The sequence below is a fragment of the Geotrypetes seraphini genome, chromosome 3, assembly GCF_902459505.1.
Source record: "Geotrypetes seraphini chromosome 3, aGeoSer1.1, whole genome shotgun sequence".
Taxonomy (NCBI): domain Eukaryota; kingdom Metazoa; phylum Chordata; class Amphibia; order Gymnophiona; family Dermophiidae; genus Geotrypetes; species Geotrypetes seraphini.
The window spans coordinates 300,697,890-300,719,852 of record NC_047086.1 but is presented as its reverse complement, the minus strand read 5'-3'; the positions used below and the strand labels follow the sequence as shown (position 1 = coordinate 300,719,852).

The following is a 21,963-nucleotide window of genomic DNA, read 5'->3' as shown; positions in this document are numbered from 1 at the left end:
CTGCCTTGGAAGGAGGTCTTCTTAAAGGAGAGCATCAACCTGGTGAAGTAGGAGGCAATCCTGTAGCCAGGATCTACCCACCAGGGGATGTAATGTCCTCTTGCATCAAGGATGTGTCACCAGGGGCTACTGCCCATGAGGGAGGGGTTAGGATGGCCATTATAGTGGGAGATTCGATCATTAGGCATGTAGATAGCTGGTGGCTGATGGACGTGAGGATTGCTTGATGACTTGCCTGCCTGGTGCGAAGGTGGTGGACCTCACGCATCCCCTAAATAAGATTTTAGACAGTGCTGGGGAGGAGTCTGCTGTCTTGGTACATATGGGTACCAATGACATAGGGAAATGTTGTAGAAAGGTTCTGGAAGCCATATTTAGGCTCTTAGGTAGGAAGTTAAAATCCAGAACCTCCAGAGTAGCATTTTCAGAAGTGTTCCCTGTTCCACACGCAGGACCCAAGAGACAAGCAGAGCTCTGGAGTCTCAATGCATGGATAAGACAATGGTACAGAGAGGAGGGTTTTAGATTTGTTAGGAACTGGGCGACATTTTGGAGAAGGGGAAACCTATTCTGCAAAGATGGGCTCCACCTTAACTAGGGTAGAACCAGACTGCTGGCATCAACATTTATAAAGGAGAGAGAATAGCTATTAAACTTGATATTGACTGGGTAAATGTAACATAAGGGCATGTCTAGGGAGATAAAATTCCTTGATAAAATCAAGGACTGCTTAATGGAGCAGCTGATTCAGGAACCATGAGGCAAAGCAATTCTAGACTTAGTTCTTAGAAGAGCACATGAATTGATGTAGGAGGTAATGGTTTTGGGGCCACTTGATAACAGTCATCATAACATGATCAGATTTGTTATAATCCCTGGAATAAGTTCACACAGGAAATCCAATACAACAGCATTTAACTTTAAAAAAAGATACTATGATAACATGAACAGAATAGTAAAAAAGAAACTTAGAAGAGCAGATGCAAAGGTCAAAAATTGACATCAGATGTGGACAATATTCAAAAATATCTTCCTGGAAGCCCAGATTAGATATATTCCTTGTACTGTATTAAAAAAGGAGGGAGGAAGACCAAAAGGCAGCCGGTGTGGTTAACAAGTAAGGTGATGGATACTATTAAAGCCATAAGATAATCCTTCAGAAAGTAGAAGGATCTGACTGAAAATAATTGTAAACAGACTCCAGACAATAGTGAGAAGTGATGGTATGAACTGAGAACCAGATGACAGCTATACAGAGTTCCTCAATAGGAGTAGATCTGAGGAAAGCCACAGAAGCTGCCATAGCTCTAATTTGTGGGCTGTGACACGACTCTCCAGTGCCAGTCCAGTCTGAGCATAACAGAACGAGATAAAAGCAGCCCAGCCAGTGGGAAATCGTTCTGTAAGAAACAGAATGCCCCAACTTATTAAGATCAAAAGAGATGAACAGTTGGGGAGATGTTCGATATGGCTTTGTCCGGTCAATGTAATATGCCAAAGCTTGTTTACAATCCAAAGTATGCAAAGCGATTACTCCAGCATGAGAATGAGGCTTAAGGAAAAACACTGGTAGAACAATGGACTGATTAAGATGGAATTCAGTAACAACTTTTGGAAGAAACTTTGGACGTGTATGCAGAAACACCTTGCCATGATGAAAAACTGTGAAGGGTGGATCTGCTACTAATTCTTGTAACTCACTGACCCTCCTGGCAGAGGTGAGAGCAATAAAGAAGACCACTTTCCATGTAAGAAACTTAAGATAAGCTGTGGCCATTGGTTCAAATGGTCACTTCATCAAACTGGAAAGGAGCACATTAAGATCCCAGATGACAGGTGGAGGCTTGAGAGGTGGTTTCACATTGAAAAGTCCTGTCATGAATCTGGAGACCAAAGGATGAACAGTAAGAGGTTTTCTCTCGACTGGAGTGAGAAAAGCTGCAATAGCGCTGAGATGGACTCTGACAGATGTAGATTTGAGCCCAGAATCAGACAGATTAATTTGTAATTTATTTGTAATTTATTTCTTATATACCGCTACATCCGTTAGGTTCTAAGCGGTTTACAGAAAATATACATTAAGATTAGAAATAAGAAAGGTACTTGAAAAATTCCCTTACTGTCCCGAAGGCTCACAATCTAACTAAAGTACCTGGAGGGTAATGGAGAAGTGAAAAGTAGAGTTAGAGGAAAAATAAAAATAAAATAAACATTTTAATAAGACAGCATTGATCTAAGTACTTTGGAAGGTAGAAGAGAGGCTTTGAAAGAAGCTGGGACTCTTGATCACATGCTTTTTCACTGTGCTAAAGTTCGTTCCTTTTGGACATGCATTTGGGACACCATAAAGTCTATTACCAATTGTTCAGAAGAAATTTCCTTTGACATTATAATTCTCCGATCTCAACACCCTTGTTTTACACAGTCTAACTGTCCTCCTAAACTCATTGATGCAATGTTTGTGACTGCCCTTATGCACATCTTGAAAAATTGGAAGTCCTCTTCATTACTAAATTATACCTTCTGGTGGAATTCTTTGAGCATGTATTATAAATTTGAATCATATGCTTATGAAAAGAAAAATATAATTCGACTTTCCAAAAGTTTGACACAATGTAAATCACCCTGGAAATTCCTAGACTCATATGTTCAATCTATTTCATAGACACTCCTCTCTTCTTCATCTTCTTTTTCTTTACCTTCATCTTTTCCCTCATTTTATTCTTTTTCTTTCTTCTTTCAATTTCTCTTTCCTCTTATCTTTTCTTTTATTATCTTTTCATGAACAGTCCTAGTACTTTAGATCTTTTAAAACGATTCAATTCTACATTGCACAATACAACTGAATATTTGTTATACTAAATGTTTTGTTTTATTTTTTGATACCCTGTACTTGAACTGTTTCTTATATTTTTTCAAAAAACTCAATAAAAAATATTGAACTGGAAGGTAGAAGAGAGGAGAGAAAGGAATAGAAGCGTGATGAAGTGGAGCAAGTAAGTTTAGGAGGAGCGATTGACGTTTCCAGAAAGGGCTTCTTCAGGGAAGAGACTTGGCCGACAGTCCCAGGATGCCTATGTCTCCTCCCCTGAGATGTTCTCCCATCCATGCATTCCCTCTCAGACACACTGCCCGTGCCCCAGCAGATAATCCATAACCAAATCTACTGATCATGATGATGAAGAAGACTCCAGGAAGAGAACCCAGTCAACTTTTGTTGAAAACATAGCTGAGTGGCTGGTTTCCTGGATGCATCAAGAATTTGACGAATAGGCTGAAAAAGATACAAGTGAGAAGTATTCAGCCCAAGAGAAATCAAGCGGTCAGGTGTAGTGATTGCAGGTTGGATGTAGAAGTGATTCCTGATTCTGAGTAAGCTGAGAAGGAAAAACAGAAAGAGATATGGGCTCCCTGGAGCTGAATTGAAGTAGAAAGGAGAACCAATGTTGCTGGAGCCACCATGGAGCAAAGAGAGCCATGGTGGCTGGTTCTCGCTTGAGCTTGAACAGAGTTCTCAACATGAAAGGAATTGGAGGAAATGCTTATAGAAAAACAGACCTGTCTAATCCAGGAGAAAGGTATCTGCTTCCAGATGGAGAGGAGAGTAAAGGCTGGAGCAAAACTGGGGCAACCGGTGATTGTGAGGAGCCGCAAGAAAGTCTACTTGAGGAGTGCACCGTTGAACAAAAATGGACTGGAGAATTGCAGAGTTGAGAGTCCATTCATGAAGCTGAAGAATTCTGCTGAGGTTGTCTACTAGGGAATTCTTCTCCCCTTCAATGTAGACAGCTTTCAAAAAAAGATTGCGAGCTGTTACCCAAGTCCAGATTTTATTTTTTTTTGGGCCTCCTGACACAACAGGAGAGAGCCCGTGCCTCCTTGCTCATTTATGTAGTACATAGCTACTTGATTATCTGTGCGAAGGAGGAGGACTTGAGGGCAGAGTAGATGATGGAAGGCCTTGAGGGCATAAAAACATTACTCTGAGTTCTAGGAAAGTGATGTGAAATTTCCACTCCCTGTCAATCCAAAAACCCTGAGTCTGAAGATCGTCCATGTGAGCCCCCCAGGCATAAGGAGATGCGTCCATTATGATGACCTTGTGATAAGAGGGCAAGTGAATAAAGGAGACTTCTGGATAGATTGGAAGAGGTCATCCAGCATGAAAATGACTTCAGAAGAGATGATGTCACATATAAATAATGTAAGAGATGAGCCGTTGCTTGAGACCACTGAGAAGTAAGGGTCCGCTGAGGAGGGCGAAGATGCAGCCTTGCCAATGGTGTTACATGGATAGTTGAGGCCATGTGGACTAGAAGAACCATCATGTGGTTGCCAGAGATGGATTGAAGAGGAAGCAATTACTGACACAGACGGATGAGAGTCTGAAGGCTATCTGGAGGAAGAAACGCTCTCATGGTAGTGGTGTCTAGGATTGTCCCAATGAACTACAGATGTTGAGTCGGAGAGAGATGTGATTCGGGGAAGTTGACTTAGAATCCTAGCAACTGAAGAAAAGAAAATGGTCTGCAATGTTACTTGGACTACGTCCAGAAATGAAACAGCCTACATCAACCAGTCATCCGGATAAGAAAAGACTTGAAGGCCTTAGATCGGAGACATGCGGCCACTAAACTCAGGCACTTTATGAAGACTCTGGGAGAAGATTCCAGGTTGAAAGGAAGTATCTTGTACTGGTAATGACACCAACTGAGTTGAAAGGTACTCCTTGGAAGCCGGATGGATTGGGATATGCGTGTAGGCTTCCGTGGAATTCAGATAGCAGAGCCAGTTGTTCCAATAGAGGAGAAAGCAGGGTGAGGAAGAGCATCCTGAATTTCTCCTTGACTAGAAATAGGTTGAGAGGTCTGAGAGCCAGGATGGGTTGCAGACCGTCGGCCTACTTGGGTACCTAGAAGTAATGAGAGGAAAATGCCTGACTCCATTGATCGAAGGGAACTTCCTCGATGGGATTAAGCAGGAGAATAGATTGAGTCTCCTGAAAAAGAAGGAAGGACTGTGAAAGGTCCAAAACAGACTCGCTTGGGAAATGGTCTGAAGGCAGGATATGAAAATTGAGAATGTAACCCTGCCACATAATAGTGAAAATCCAGAGATCTGAAGTGAAGAGATGTCAATGATCTATCAAGAACTGAAGATAGCCTAAAGGGGAGATTGATTATGCTCAGAAGAAACACATAAAAAAAGGCTGTATTAATGTGTACGGAATAGCCTATGGGTTGTGTTGTTGCGACGCAGTTGCTGTTATGGCTTTGTCTCCTGGATTGAGACTGAAACAGAGTCAAAGATGTAAAGGGACAAGAAGGAGGAGGCTTCATGTTGGACATGCCCAGAGTGTCCAAACTGGGCTCATGGCAGAGAACATCTGAGTAGCCTTGTTCATGAAAGGGCAATAATTTGTTCCCTAAACAAGGTGCATTTACTAGCCTGTCCTGATGGGTAATGTCCAGCTGAGACCCTCTAAACCAGGCAAGGTGCCTCATAGCAACTGACATTGCTGCCGCATGAGAAGTCAAAGCAAAGGAGGCATGTGCTGATTCAACGCACTTGCGAAGGTGAAGCAAGTCTGATATAAAATGTTGAAAAAATTAGGAGTTTATGTTCCAGAAGATATTTTGGAACATGGCTAGTTGTTGCACCAAATGCTTCAAGTAGAAGGAAAAGGCAAGCATCAGACCGGTTGGCCAAGATAGCATTCTGAAAGAGATGTGAGCCAAACTAATGTAGAGCCTTGTCCTCTCCGCTAGGAGATACAAAGGCACAGACACTCACTCCCTAGAAGAAATGTATGAGGGAGTGGAGGTACATCAAATCTGAAAAGTGAGTCCAAAGTGCAGGAAGCCACCGGTACTATAAGTGGAGTTGAAAAGTTGGAAGAACTCCCTGATTATAACTATAAAGTATCTAAGAATTGTTTAGATGCTTTAGAATCTGCCTCTAAAGGAATGGATAGAAACATAGAAAGATGACGGCAGAAAAGGGCTATAGCCCATCAAGTCTGCCCACTCTACTGTCCCACCCCATTAAGTCAGAATGCTGCTCAACCCACGTAGAGATCCCACGTGGATGTCCCATTTATTCTTAAAGTCGAGCACGCTGGTGGCCTTGATCACTTGCACCGGTAGTTTGTTCCAGTGATCCACCACCCTTTCTGTAAAGAAATACTTCCTGGTGTCACCACCAAATCTCCCTCCTCTGAGTTTGAGCGGGTGCCCCCTTGTGACTGAAGGTCCCTTAGGAAAGAATATGTCGTTTTCCACCTCGACATGACCCGTGACGTACTTAAATGTCTCAATCATGTCACCCCTCTCTCCCTGCGCTCCTCTAGAGAGTAGAGCTGCAACTTGCCCAGTCTTTCCTCGTATGAGAGACCCTTGAGTCCGGAGACCATCCTAGTGGCCATTCGCTGGACTGACTCAGCTCGAAGTACATCTTTACGGTAATGTGGCCTCCAGAATTGCACACAGTACTCCAGATGAGGTCTCACCATGGTTCTGTACAGTGGCATTATGACTTCAGGTTTACGGCTGACGAAGTTCTATTGATACATCCCATCATCCGCCTTGCCTTGGATGAGGCCTTCTCTACTTGTTTGGCAGCCTTCATGTCTGCACTGATGATTACTCCCAAGTCCCGTTCTTCTGAGGTCGTAGCTAGTGTTTCTCCATTCAAGGTGTATGTTCTGCATGGATTTCTGCTGCCGAGATGCATCACCTTACACTTCTTTGCGTTGAAGCCCAGCTGCCATGTTGAAGACCAGTTTTCCAACTTGATCAGATCCTGCGCCATACCATCCATGAGATCGCTTTCACCTACTATATTACACAGTTGGCATCATCGGCAAACAGCGCTACTTTACCCTTAAGCCCTCGGGTCAAGTCCCTTATGAATATGTTAAAAAGGGATGGTCCCAGGACTGAGCCCTGCGGCACTCCGCTAGTCACCTCCGATGTCTCAGAGAGGGTGCCATTGACCACCACCCTCTGAAGTCTTCCACTCAGCCAATCATTGACCCATGCCATTAGTTTTTCATCTAACCCCATCGATTTCATCTTGTTTAATAGTCTACGGTGTGGGACACTGTCAAACGCTTTACTGAAATCCAAGTACACTATGTCCAGAGACTCTCCCGAGTCTAGCTTTCCTGTCACCCAGTCAAAGAAGCTGATAAGATTGGATTGGCATGACCTGCCCCTAGTGAATCCATGTTGACAGGGATCCCTCAGATTCCCCTCATCCAATATCGTGTCTAATTTCCCTTTAAGTAGAGTTTCCATGAGTTTACACACTATTGATGTGAGACTTACTGGTCTGTAATTCGCAGCCTCCGCTCTGCAACCCTTTTTGTGCAGAGGAACAACATTGGCAGTTTTCCAGTCCAGGGGGACTCTCCCCAAACTTAGGGAGAGATTGAAGAGCATGGCTAACGGTTCCGCCAGAACATCGCATAGCTCTCTGAGCACTCTTGGGTGCAGATTGTCCGGTCCCATGGCTTTGTTCACCTTGAGTCTTGACAGTTCTCTGTAAACATCAGCTGGTGTGAACTCAAACTTCTGAAATGGGTCATCCATGCTTTGCTTTGCATCCAGCCGAGGCCCGTGCCCTGGTGTCTCGCAGGTAAAGACTGAACAGAAGTAATCATTCAGTAGTTTGGCTTTATCGGAGTCAGTTTCCACATAATTCCCGTCTGGCGTTCTAAGTCGTACTATCCCGTTTGTGTTCTTTTTCCTGTCGATAATGTATCTGAAGAAGGATTTGTCCCCTTTCTTGATGTTCTTCGCTAGAGTTTCTTCCATACGAAGTTTGGCTTCCCTGACTGCTGTTTTGACCGCTGCTGACTTTGTCCTGTATTCAATGTTTGCTTCTTTTTCCCCGGTGCGTTTGTATGAGAGAAATGCTCTTTTCTTCTCCTTGACGAGGTTTGATACCTCATCTGTGAACCATTGGGGTTTCCTTTTTCTTTGTTGTTTGGTTACCGATTTTATGTAGCGGATAGTTGCCTCATGAAGGATCGATTGTCCACATAGCTTCCACATTATCAGTTACTTCTTGAACCTGTAGCGTCTGGTAGACGAAATCTCCCATGCGTGCGAAGTCAGTGCCCCTGAAATTGAGTACCCTTGTTTTTGTTTGTGATCTAGGGAAGCCTTTCTTAAGGTTAAACCATACCATGTTATGGTCACTGGTGGCTAGCGTCTCTCCCACCGAGACGTCCGAGACGCTTTCCCCATTCGTAAGTACCAGGTCCAGGATGGCCTGGGCCCTAGTGGGTTCTACTACCATTTGTTTGAGCCGTACTTCCTTCATGGACACTACATCTCCAGAAGAAATGTGGTAAAGGAGCTTCCTGAGAAGAAAGACGAGTAGAATTACTCCCTGAGGAACCTTCGAAGTCGAAGAGCAAAAGTTCCTGTTCAAAAGCCCCCGAGAGATCTGAATCTCTAGCAATGCGTGGCGATGTCAAACAGACAGTACCAAAAGCTCCAAATGCTTTGACTTGCAAAGAGTTTTGTTAGACGGTACCAATATGGAGAAGAAGATCAGTGTCAGGAGATCGTCAATGTTGGTGCCGATACCAGAATCGGTGCCACTACTGAAAACTCCTGGATAGGTACCACCGGAGGCGATGGCTCAGACTGAACCGGCACTGAGAGAGTCGATGTCAACATGGGAATCGGCATAAGCAGCTGAAAATCCTCCCGTAAGTCCTCTTACAACAATTGCGTTATGCGCTGTATTAGAGAAAAACACTTGTACCATTAGCCTTTTTCAGCTGGTACCTTCAGCGCCACTCAACGCTCCGGAGATGAGGATGCCGGTATCAAGGCACTCATCAATACTGAAGTGGAGCAATAGGTGAGGCTGTTAGAGGGAGCAGGAAAAAGTTAGGCAGCGAACTTACCCACTGGAGGTGCGACACTGCAGACAGCATATGGAGATCCACTCTCGGCATCGATGTCGGTGCGGGCTTGTTTAGTACGGCCCGGTGTCGGAAAAGTGGTGGGCACTGGATTCCTGACACAACAGGAGCTGCTGTCGAAGTGGAGTGGAAATGTGCTGCTGAAGAAAAAAGGAGAAGAAGCAAAAATCAGCAAGGTCAAGGGCCCGACACTGCAAGAAGCAGCAGTGTATGGCGGTGACCACAAGTGCCCGAGCACAGCAACTGCCCGTATTGAGAATTATCAGCGGAAGGGCCACGAACGGTAAGACAGCCATAAGAAAAACAAATTCTAGGGTGATCCATAAAGGCCTGCTGAACCAAAGCCCACAACAGCAAAAGAGAAAAACAAAGAATATATAATCTCTTGTTTTTTTTTGTTGGTTTTCTAAAAAATAAAACAAAGAAGAAAAATAAAAGAATAGAAAACTGACTGAAAAGTCAGAAGCCACGAGAGCGGGAAGGGAGCGAAATGATAATTTTTCAACAGCCATTTAAAAACGCGACTTCTTAGCTCCGCGGAAACTATAAAACTGAGGGACCGCACACCGTACGTCAGGCGGGAAGGCACTCGCGCATGCATGGTTAGGGCTGTCGCAAACTTTCTAAGATTTTATAGTGATGATGCACTTTTAAAGTGGTCCATACCGAGGCTCCATCGGTGACGTCACCCATATATGAGAATATGCTGCCTGCTTGTCCTGGGATAACATAGATTTTGGTTAGGAAGATAAATTATGAGATTTCATATGGAGGGACAAATCTAATGGGAGTACTTCCTTTTAGTATGTTACGCAACCACTTATTTTTATTTGGTTAGTCCAACTAGTATAACACAAAAAAACAAAAAGGGAGACCAAATGATCCACAGTAAAAACAATCCAAAGATAAAAACGACAGACTGTGGATGTCCTGAAAGATGATTTTTATTCACTCTTCATAATAAAAATACAAATAAAAGTCTGAATAAGTAATACAAGTATGATTGTCCTGACGGACCCTACACGGTCCGTGTTTCAGCGAGACCGCCTTCCTCAGGGGTCCGGATGAAGTAGGGTACAAAGATAAAATATGAGCAAAACAATGTTTGTGTCTTTGAACATAAAACCTGAAAATGGCTTGAAACAAGCAGAGTGATGATTTTACGCGCCACTCTGCATGTTTCAAGCCATTTTCAGGTTTTATGTTCATAGACACATACATTGTTTTGCTCATATTTTTATCTTTGTACCCAGGGCAGGATTAACCAATAGGCCCAGTAGGCACGTGCCTAGGGCCTGAAATGGTCAGGGGGGCCTGATGAAGGTGGGCATCAACATTGTTTTTCCAAACGGCGATGGGCCCCTCCAGCATCGATCATCAACACGGGCCCCCCAATCGGCAACGCAGGCCCCCCCCCATCAATGGAAAGTAAGACAAGCAAGCAATGCGGGTAAGAAAGGCAACAGGAACTGTAATTTTGCAAGCGGTACTGCTTGCCCAAAGCTTCCCTCTGACTCAGCTTCCTGTTTCCGCCAGGACGCGTCAGAGGGAAGCTTTGGGCAAGCAGCACCGCTTGCAAAATTACAGTTCCCATTGCCTTTCTTACCCACGTTGCTTGTTTGTCTTACATTCTGTCTATGGGGGGGCTGCGTTGACGATCGGGGGGGGGCCCGCATTGCCGATCGATGCTTGGGGGGGGCGTTGCCATTCTAAAAAAAAAAATCGGAGTGAAAGGTGAGTGGTGAGATAGGCCTGGGGTGGAGGGAGAGAGAGAAGGGGAAAAGGCAGAGCAGGGCAGATAATGGATGTGGGAAGAAAGGGGCAGGGCAGGACAGATGATGGAAGTGGGGAGAAGGGAGACAGAAAAGAGCAGGGCAGATGATGGATGTGGGAAGAAGGGCAGGACAGATGATGGAAGTGGGGAGAAGGGAGACAGAAAGGAGCAGGGCAGGTGATGGAAGTGGGGAGAACTTGTGCCCAGCCCTCACCTCCTCACCACTGGTACTACTTTCCCACATGCTGGATGGGGGGAAGAAGATAGTTAGTGAAATAGTGGAGGGGTGAAGGAAAGGGGTGACAAGCTGTGAGTAGACATAGTGAAAAGAGGGAAACTGAGAGCTGAATAGTAAAGAATTTAATTTAGACAAAGGCAGAAAATAGAGAAAGAAGACCAGAGAAGAAAAGGAAAGGGAAGAGAGAGGACAGAGATGCCAAAGAACGGGGAAGGACACAGAAATATCACATCCGAGTGAAGGAAATGAGAAGAGAGATGCTAAAAACCACAGGAGGTGGGGAGGGAAGGAGAGATGGAAGGAGAGAGATGCCAGACTATGAGGGGAATAGAGGGAAGGTGATGGATGCCAGACCAAGGGAGGGAGGGGGCAGGAGCAGAGATGGCAGAGGGAGACAAACATTTTCTAGAAGGGGCAGACAGTGAATGGAAGGAAGAGAATGATGAGAAGATGAGGAAAGCAGAAACCAGACAACAAAGGTAGAAAAAAATTTATATTTGTTTTATTTATTTATTTTTGCTTTGCTGTGTTGATAATCGTTTATTAATAGAAAATGGAAATAAGATGATACTGTTTATTGAACTAATTTTAATATATTTTTTTACAAATTCAGAGACCATAACTCCTTTCCTCAGTTCAGGACAGGGATACTGTAATAGCAGTATAGTTTACTGATCTGAAGAAAAATGTTTTAACCTCTGAAAGCTAAGTAAGAAATGTATTAGTCCAATAAAATGATGGGCACTAAATTTTCTTCCCACTATGCCCGTGCCTCCTACCCAAATGCAAAATATAAATTGGTGGGCTTCCCAAAGCCTTGCCAGCTGAAGATTTTTTCCTCTAAGAAGGAAGGGGAGTTTTGTTCAGAGATGTTTGGAGGTTGCATAGAAGAAAAACTGTACACTGGTATTGGTATGGTAATCTTTGTTTGTTTTTAATTTTAAAATAAAAGAAATAAAGTGGAAATAAAGAAGTAAATACATAGGGGTGAGGCATGGTGGGGTGAGGCGGGGCAGGGGGGCCCAGTGTACTTGTATGCCTAGGGGCCCTCGACAAATTGATCCTGCCCTGTTTGTACCCTACATCATCTAGTCCAACTAGTATTCCATCATATTAGAAGTGTGTGGCGCAGTGGTTAGAGTTACAGCCTCAGCAACCTGAGGTTGTGAGTTCAAATCCCATGCTGCTCCCTGTGACCCTGGGCATGTCCCTTAATTGCCCCAGGTACATTAGATAGTGTGAGCCCACCAAGACAGATAGGGAAAAATGCTTCAGTACCTGAATGTAAACCACGTGAGACTATAAGTGGTATTTAAATAAATAACCCTCCACCCCTTTTACAAAAGCGTAGCACAGTTTTTAGCGCCAGCCGTGGTGGTAACAGCAATTATGCTCATAGGAATTCCTATGAGCATAGTTGCTGTTACCGCCACAGCTGGCACTAAAAACCGTGCTACGCTTATGTAAAAGAGGGGGTAAATAATCTGCTAAGTAGAACATGGTATCTGTCTATTGGCAAGTGCTAAGGGGCATATGCTTGTGCATCCTGCCAAGGAGCTGACCCTGCTGAAAAATATAGGCCATCAGTGGCTCAACAAACAGCTACAATAGCTGAAATCACACATTATGATCTGAAGGAGGCAGCAGTAGGAGGAGCAGGAAATAAGAGAAATGAAAGGATGGAGACCGCAGTACCAGTGACAGAGCACGTAAGGGAGATGATGGTGATGTTGGATGGGGAAGGAGATAAGTAGAGGCCTCTGCAAATGTTTTGTAGATGTGCTATGTGTTTTAGCTACTGCTGTGGAAACATTATAGCAACTCTGCCTCCTGAGAACTGCAAACAACTGTAGCTTCAAGAAAAATAACATAGGGGAGTGGCCAAGATGGCGGCACTAAGCTGACACGTTGCGAACACTCTCGTTGGTGGAGAAATTTTTCCTTTTAGCTATGACGCATACAAAAAGAAAGGGCAGCGTTAGGGTGCCTACCTCCTCAACACCTGCGGCTGCCCACACTCAGCGAACTATTGAGCAGTCTCTAGCGACACTTGCTCACAGAACGGGTGAGTGTAGCCCTGCTACGGGAGAGATTCAGGGGTGATAGATCCTGTTGGGGACGGAGATCTCGCTCTCATCCGCACCGGATGTCCCGCCTCCCTGTCTGGCTGACGCTGCTGCCCTGGAAGCAGTGAGCACAGTGGCTGGAGATGCACCTGATGTTCCTGCAGAGGAAGGGTCCATAACAGACAAGCTTCTGCCAATGTTTGCCAGCTCTGGGGAGTTATTCCCTGACAGAGAGGACACTTTGGTAGCCATCTTGAAGACGCTCCAGAGAGTGGATATTGCGACCAGGAAGACTTCAGAGGAGGTAAAAGCCTTGGAGATGAAGTTGGATAACTTCATTAAAAAATCTGAACAAACCAATATTGAGACTAAGAATACTTTAACTAAAATACAAAATGAAGTACAAGCTTTGCAAACTTATAAGACTGCTGCAATAAAAGACAATGTTTTGCTACACCGGAAAATAGAGAGTATAGAAAATTTCAACCGACGGTTAAACGTGAGGATCTTGAACTTTCCTAAAACTCTGGGTATTTCTCCATATGAGATGTTTAAAAAGTATGCAATGGAAATTTTATCTTATTCCTCTGAACATATTCCACCATTGAATAAAATTTACTACCTTCCATTGCCTAAGAAATCTGCCCAAGAGCTTATGGAAGGAGAGAAGATACATGTTCTTCAGACAGATTTGAATAATATATCTGCAATCCTAGAAGAATCTATCTCCGAAGTGGCAAAGAGAACTATACTACTTATTTCCTTTGTTTTTCAACAGGACCTGGATTCATTTATGAAGTTATATTTTAGGTATTCAAAATCTTTGTTTTATGGGAAAAGAGTATGGGTATATATGGATGTTACAAAGATTACCCAGGAGAGAAGGAAAGAGTTTTTGTCTTTGAGGCAAGAAATAATAGCTTTGGGAGCCTCCTTTTTGTTAGCTTATCCCTGGTAAGTGCATTATAAAATATGCACAACTTAAATATGTATTTTTTTTCTCCCTGATCATTTAAAATCCTTCCTGGAGCTGAAAAAAATGGCTTGAAGTTGACCCAGTGTTAAACGAGATAGCAAGTAAAGTGTAGTGTTATAGCCTTTCTTTTGAATAATTTTCTTTTTATAAGCCTCAAGTTGTTTTTCTGCTTATCTCCCTCTTGTAATTGTGGTCTAAGGAGTGATAATTAATTATACCACTCTTTATTTTGCTTGTATTAGTATTAAATTCGTACTGTATTGCCTGACAAGAAGTTTATTTCTTGTAAAATTGTTGGAAACTATAAATAAAGAATTTTTTAAAAAGAAAGAAAACCAACATATAGAAATGCAGATATTTTTGTTAAATATTCTTTTTGGGTATATTGAAAACTAGACTTTTTTATGAATCACAGGAATAAGAACTGTTCACCTCTGTGTTTCAGTTTTCATATATTCATCTTGTTTTCCTACTTTACTTTCTTCATCTTTGACTAAAGGCTTGCATTACAAACATATTTCCACTAGGGGTCGGGGCACCACTGGCACTTTAGCTGAGACCAAAAACGGAATACAGTCCTCATCCACTTCAGCAGAAACACCAGCAGCTCCAGAGACTGAAGTCAAATCTGTCACTGCTAAAGGTAAAACACCTCACAGCAACAGAAAAATACAATTGTACTGCTCTAATCTTCTAAGGCTGATACTTTAAAAAGTATCATAAAACATACAACACACTCACAGAATGCTAAATAGTACAGAACCATTCTCAGTATATTCTGAGACACTTAGAGTTCATTTGCAGTTGTAAACTGGTTTTATATCTAATTGATGAAGAAAATAAACTGTAATTAATTTTTAAAAGTATGTTTTGTGTGACCCAACTGTTTTTACAAACACCTTGGATCTGATATTCAACTGGTGCTAGGCAGTGTGCTGTCCACTCAAAACTAGCACTCAATTCGATATTCAATGCCATGCCGTTTCTGACAGCTGGTAATGAATTTTTTTGGGGGGGATGGGGAGGGGGAGGTTTCTGGCTCACTCTAACTTAACTGGCTGTGGATATCCAGCGCTGGCTGGTTAATGAAGGGGCATATATTCTTTGTAAGTTTTTCTATTCTTGCTTATGTAAAAGGAACTGCTGAAACAGTTAACATTTTGCCAAGGAAAAAAACCACATGGCCTTTTCTTTTTGTGTTCTGAGCTCTATGCTCCATTGTGTTCTGTAGTTCTTGTTTTGATAAGAAACATTTATTATAAGAAACATTGCTAGACCTTAGACAGGACAGTATTATATGCCATAATGGAAACTTCCCCTATTTCCCCCTCCCCTTATGTTTGCTACCCTTTTCTCATTGCTTTAATGTATCCTGTTACCATATATGGTCTTTCCTATAGTCATATGCTAAAAAAACTGACCCATGTGAAATGCTATAAAAGGTGTATGCAGTACTCTGAATAAGGAAGATATCTTTTTGCCTATTTGCTTGTGTGTTTGTGTGTTTTCTTTCTAAAGAGGTGTCCCCGGATGCATCTGTAGTCAGGACAGCAGAACAAGGCTAATACAAATTGGGACCTGGTCGTTTCAGTTAAGTCAATAGTTTGCAAAAAAAGGACTGCTATCTATGTGGTCCGACTTACCTGCTAAACTTAGCCAGCCAGTGCTTGAATATACACAGCTAGCCACTAACTGCAAATATTCAGTGGAGATAACTAGCTATCTCCAGCTGAATTTTTATTTTTTATTTAAAATATTTATAATCCAATTAATAAACTAAGCAACTTACAAACTTACATTCACAGTATCTTTCAACACTATTATATTCATTTACAAAACAATACTTAAAAATTCCAATTTTCCACCTGTAAAATATATTGCACTGATCCCATATCTTCCATTCCCAAGTACACCTTCATCCCACTGTCCTCTGGCTCCACACTGCAGCTTGAGTTCTCAAGCAAAGTTCTGGGCATCATCATTGACTCTACATTGTCCTTCAACGACCACCTCAATTCCTTGGTAAAAAAAATGCTTTTTCAGCCTTCACATGCTGAGGAAAGTGAGATCCTGCTTCCATCAAAAACACTTTGCCATCCTTGTACAATCCATCATCCTTTCCAGACTGGACTATTACAACTCTATCTACTTAAGCCTAACAAAGAAAAGCCTTCAAAGACTTCAGCAGATTCAGAATGCCGCGGCTAAGCTTATCTTCGCAAAAAAGTAAATTTGACCATGTCTTACCGCTCCTGTCCAAGCTTCCCTGGCTTCCAGTAATCTCCAGGGTCTACTTTAAATGCGCCTGCCTAATTTTCAAGATCCTACACGGCATCCTTCCTCCCTTTATTCCACTTTCTTGGAATTCCTCAAATCCTAATACCACCAGATCCACCCAAAAATTAAAACTATCCTTCCCCTCATTAAAAGGCATTTCCCATGCAGGAAAACTAGGTACCTCCCTCCTCTTCAGAATCACTGAGCTCTGGAACAACTTTACCTCCCCACTTCGGAATCTGAGCTCCCTCCAACTTTTCCGTAAACATCTGAAAACTTGGCTATTCTCAAAAATGTAATACTTCCTGTCTGGTATACTAAGCCCCTCTAAACATTCTTTATACTAAGGCCTATAAACCCTTCATTAGAGTTTCTTTTCTATACCAGCTCCTGTAAACCGTGCTGAGCTCTACGATTGTGGAGAGGATGCGGTATACAAACCTAAGGAATAGTTTAGTTTACCTATACATCATCAAGCATTTTTTTTCAAATAATCTGGTATCATTCTATATATCCCTTGTTGAATTATTTTCAAAATTTAAAATTGAATCTGAAATTTGATTGGCATCCATTGCCATTTCTTTAAGATTGAAGTATTATGCTCAAAATGAGCTGTTCCCATTAGCATTTGAGCCGCTGAATTTTGAACAATCTACAATGCCTTCAAACAGGCAGCAGGGAGCCCTAAATAGATTGCACTGCAAAAATCAAGTTTCGAGAGCACCATCGATTGTATCACCTGTCTAAAACCCCAGCCAGTCAAAAGATTCTTCAATTGTAAAATATGCTGCCTGTACCACTTTCGCTATTGCGTTTTCAGAGTCAATTTAGCATCGAGAATTATCCTTAATATTCTAATCTCCTTCCTGATCTCATCTAGTGTTTATTCACAAGGTTATCTCGGGGCCATAAATGCTCATCACGCTCACCCACTATCATTATTTCAGTTTTTGCAACATTCTAAATAAATAATGCATCCAGGCATTGATCTTATTCACAGTTGCATAGTATGGATGTTCCGATGGGAAGGAGGGAAGGATGGGGATTCGACTGCCAGCAGGTGCAGGTGCTTGAGGGGAGGGTGGTGCTCGCTCAAAGGTTCTGCTGCACAAGGGATGGGAGGGAAGGGAAGCTGGGCAAGGGTCCTGCTGCACGAGGGATGGAAGGGAGGGGAATAAAGATGCTGCACATGTGGGGAAGAGAAAGCAAAGAGGAAGAATTGGGGTGGAGAGGAAGGGAGAGATGATCATGTACACAGCCCAAAAATAAGACCTAGTGCATTTTTTGGGCCTAAAATTAATATAAGACACTGTCTTATTTTCAGGGAAACACGGTAATTCATAATGGTAACCATAAAATTAAAATAAAACCACAAAGCACACTGTATGCAGAAAATATATTAATTATCATTTATATTCGGGGGGTTTTCAAAGAGGTCAAGACAGATGACTTTAAAATATGCAATATCACCTCAGTAACAACTATAGAAAAATAGACAAATATAGTGCAAAATATAGGCAGCAGATATAAATTCTCAAAACTAATACATTTTGATCACTAAATTGAAAATAAAATCATATTGTCTGGTGAGTCTCTAGTTGCACTTCCTTCTAACTGTGCATCCTTTCTTTCATTTCTTTCTTTCTTTCTATCTCTCTCCCTGCCCCCCCCCCCCCAAGCCACTGCCGCCTCACTGCCCCCCAAGCCACCGCCGCAAAACTCCCCTAACTTTTTCTTTCTTTCTCTCTCCCTGCCTCCTCCCATGCCACCGCTGACAATTTCTCCCTGCTTACCCGATGCCGACGCTGCAATAAGGCAAGGCGAGTGCAGCGACTGCACAATGGCCAGCCCAGAAGCCTTCTCCCCGATGTATTCTGATGTCGGAGAGGAAGTTCCGAGCCAGCCAATCACTGCCTAACTGGCCCAGAACTTCCTCTCCAACATCAGAATTGACATCGGGGAGAAGGCTTCTGGACTGGCCGTTGTGCAGTCGCTGCACTCGCCTCGCCTTGCCTTGTTACTGCATCGGCGGCGGAAAAGCAGGGAGAGAGCCCAGGCTCCACTATCGCCTGTCCCGTTGTCCCCATGCACAGCTTCGGGATGCTCTCTCTGAAACGGGACATTTCGGCGTCCTGAAGCTGTGCATGAGGACAGCGGGACAGAGGATCTAAAAACGGGATGGTCCCGTTCAAAACGGGATGTATGGGCACCTGCCAGCGTCGATTAATCGACGCTGGTTAAAGAATCCTGGCCTTTCTAAATAATGGCACTATGGGCTCCTTTTACTAAGCTGCGATAGCGTTTTTAGCACACGCAGGATTTTAGCGTGCACTAAAACCTGCGCTACGTGGCTAGAACTAACGCCAGCTCAATGCTGGCATTAAGGTCTAGCACGTGTGGCAATTCCACGCACGCTAAAACCGCTATCGCAGCTTAGTAAAAAGAGCCCTAAGTTTAGGGGAAAGACAAAGCTCCCAAATTCAGAATTCCCTCTATTATTTACTAACTAGCCACATGGACCACACAGAACAAATGGAGAAAGATTTACTGTATCTACAAAGTGCAAACAATGTAATAATTCTGGTCAGATTTATAAGATCCTAATACAAACAGTCAGATAAAAAAATGAACAGAAGTTAGTTGGAATATTAACATATATTCCCTATAGACAAAAGCCACCTATAACCCAGCTAGTAGTGATCACAGAACTTAAATTATACAATCTCAGTCTATTGATATAGGGTCATCATCACACACTGAGAGCTGGAACAGCAGGCAGGTGATAATACACTTCTGTTGTGGCCCCAGTGCACATCATGGTCACTGTGTGACTTCCTTAACTTAGGCATCAGTAGGGCACCAGTTTTAGAATTTCCCCAAAGTGCGCCAGAAAAATATTCATATATTTTAGTATTCTACAAACCAAAAACATTTGAGAATCACTGACTTAAAGCATGTCATTTAAGTGCTTGGAGCAGTTTCTCTCTACTGATATTATATTTATATATATATATATATATATATATATATACCGTATTTTCACATAGATAACGCGCACCCGTGTAAAACGCGCACACGGGTATAGCGCGCGAAAAACACAACTTTATGTACAGAAATTTTTATATACCGCGCACACACGTATACCGCGCATGCTGCCCAACTCTCCTTTCACCCGCCCCGACTCTCCTCTGGCCACCCCGACTCTCCTTTCGCCCGCCCCGAATCTCCTCTCCCCCTTGAAGTCCTGTCCCCACCCTGAAAACCTGATGACCTGATGCCCCCCCCGACGTTCGATTCACCACCCCCCCTCGCAGGACCGCTCGCACCCCCACCCCGAAGGACCGCCAACTCCCCGACAATATCGGGCCAGAAGGGAGCCCAAACCCTCCTGGCCACGGCGACCCCCTACCCCCACCCCGCACTACATTACGGGCAGGAGGGATCCCAGGCCCTCCTGCCCTCGACGCAAACCCCCCTCCCTCCAACGACCGCCCCCCCCCCCAAGAACCTCCGACCGCCCCCCAGCCGACCCGCGACCCCCCTGGCCGACCCCCACGACACCCCCACCCCCCTTCCCCGTACCTTTGGAAGTTGGCCGGACAGACGGGAGCCAAACCCGCCTGTCCGGCAGGCAGCCAACGACGGAATGAGGCCGGATTGGCCCATCCGTCCCAAAGCTCCGCCTACTGGTGGGGCCTAAGGCGCGTGGGCCAATCAGAATAGGCCCTGGAGCCTTAGGTCCCACCTGGGGGCGCGGCCTGAGGCACATGGGCCCAACCCGACTTGGGGGGGGGCGGTCGTTGGAGGGAGGGGGGTTTGCGTCGAGGGCAGGAGGGCCTGGGATCCCTCCTGCCCGTAATGTAGTGCGGGGTGGGGGTAGGGGGTCGCCGTGGCCAGGAGGGTTTGGGCTCCCTCCTGGCCCGATATTGTCGGGGAGTTGGGGAGTCGGCCGGGCAAGAGGGCTTGGGCTCCCTCTTGCTCCGATCGTGGATGCGGGTGCGGGTGGGAGCGCGTGCGAGCGGTCGTTCGGGGTGGGGGTGCGAGCGGTCCTGATGGGGGGGGTGAATCGGGCGTCGGGCGGGGTGGGAACTATGTAGAAAAACTTTTGTATACCGCGCTCACGAGTATAACGCGCGAGGGGTATGCGCGGTAGGTAAAAACGCGTATAACGCACGCGTTATATGCGTGAAAATACGGTGTATATATATAAATATCTGCATCAAAGGACACAAATGACAAGCTTTAAGTCAGTGATTCTCAAATGTTTTTGGTTTGTAGAACACTATGAAAATTTTTCTGGTGCACTTTTGGGGGAAATTTTAAAAATGGCGACTAAACTTAGGTGCCAGAAGGCGCCCTACTAATGCCTAAGTTAATTGAAGAATGCCACTAGAAACGGAAAAAAAGAGCAAGGTTGAGGCACCTACTGACACCTAAATAAAAGATGCCAGAATCACACCTATGTAGGTGCTTCAGGCAGCTGAATGCCAAAATAGGTGTGGCCAATGCTGGAAGTTGCATTACGCAACTTAAAACACCTACATAAGAACGATTCACACAAAGATAGGCACCAGAAATGTAGGCCAGAAAACCCTGGCCTACATTTCTGGAGCCTGTCTTTGCCGGAGGGATCCCGACAATAGTCCACAGCCTGCCATCAGCTGATCGCGACAGAGGAATCCTAGATCTGCTGAGCTGGCAGAACTCTCTGAAACTGCAGCTTCAAGGAGTCCTGCCGGCTCAGCTGATTGTGGATTCCCCTGCTGCGATTAGTTGAACCAACAGGGAGATCCCGATTCCTTTCTTCCTCCCTCCCACCCACCCACCCACCCATAAACTGATCCCCCCCAATACCCCTCCAAAGAGAGACACCCTCCCCCTAGGCTGACATACCTACACACACCCCTTGTATCTTTGATGGAACATTGACAGGAAGGATGCCTACTCCCTCCTGCCAGCAACCCTGCCATGTCAAAATGGCGAGCCTTCCCCTTCCCGGTGTACCCTAGGATGAACTAGGAGGGGCCCAAGACTCTTATTGGCCCAGGCACCAAAGGACCCTCCCACAAGAAGGACCTTAAGCTCCTGGGCCAATCAGGGACTTAGGCCCCTTCCCAGTGCATCCTGGGATGCACTGGGAGGAGCCTAAGACTCTGATTGGCACAGGAATCCCAGGGTGCACCGGGAAGGCCCATTTTTGTTTTCCAGCTTGTCTTCACTAAAAAAAGAAGAGACAAAGACCTGTTTTCAAATTAAATATATTTGCTGTTTACCTGTTGGCAGTCTATTTTCTGTTTTCCACTTTTAAAGCTAAGCTCGTAGTTGAAGGAAGGGAGAGGAAAAGGGAAAGATCAGTCTGTGGATCAAACTTGTGATATGGAGGACACGGAAAAGAGAGAGGATGAGTTGTTTTGCTGGTGGGGAGGGAAGGGAGAGCACAAAGGTTTGAATAGCACTGAAGCCCTCCCCTTCAATAAATGAGTGACCCCCCCCCCAGTAGCCTTCATGTTGGCACCATCCCTATTCTTCCTGGGGTTCATAGACAAAACCGCGCGCCGACAACTGAGTGCAAGACGTAGGCGCACGCCAAAGAAAATGACAGTTTTTAGGGGCTCCGATGGGGGGTTTTGTTGGGGAGCCCCCCCACTTTACTTAATACAGATCGCCGCGGCGTTGTGGGTGGTTTGGGGG

At 44.4% G+C, this 21,963-nt stretch overlaps 1 protein-coding gene across 1 annotated transcript in view; it reads left to right on the top strand.

Annotated features, from left to right (window-relative positions):
* Positions 1-21,963, top strand: part of LOC117357752 — a 245,966-nt gene that overhangs the window by 198,477 nt on the left and 25,526 nt on the right. The window contains exon 17 of the mRNA XM_033938800.1: positions 14,523-14,638. Coding sequence (XP_033794691.1) covers positions 14,523-14,638 — 116 coding nt within the window. The remainder of the gene's footprint in view (positions 1-14,522; positions 14,639-21,963) is intronic.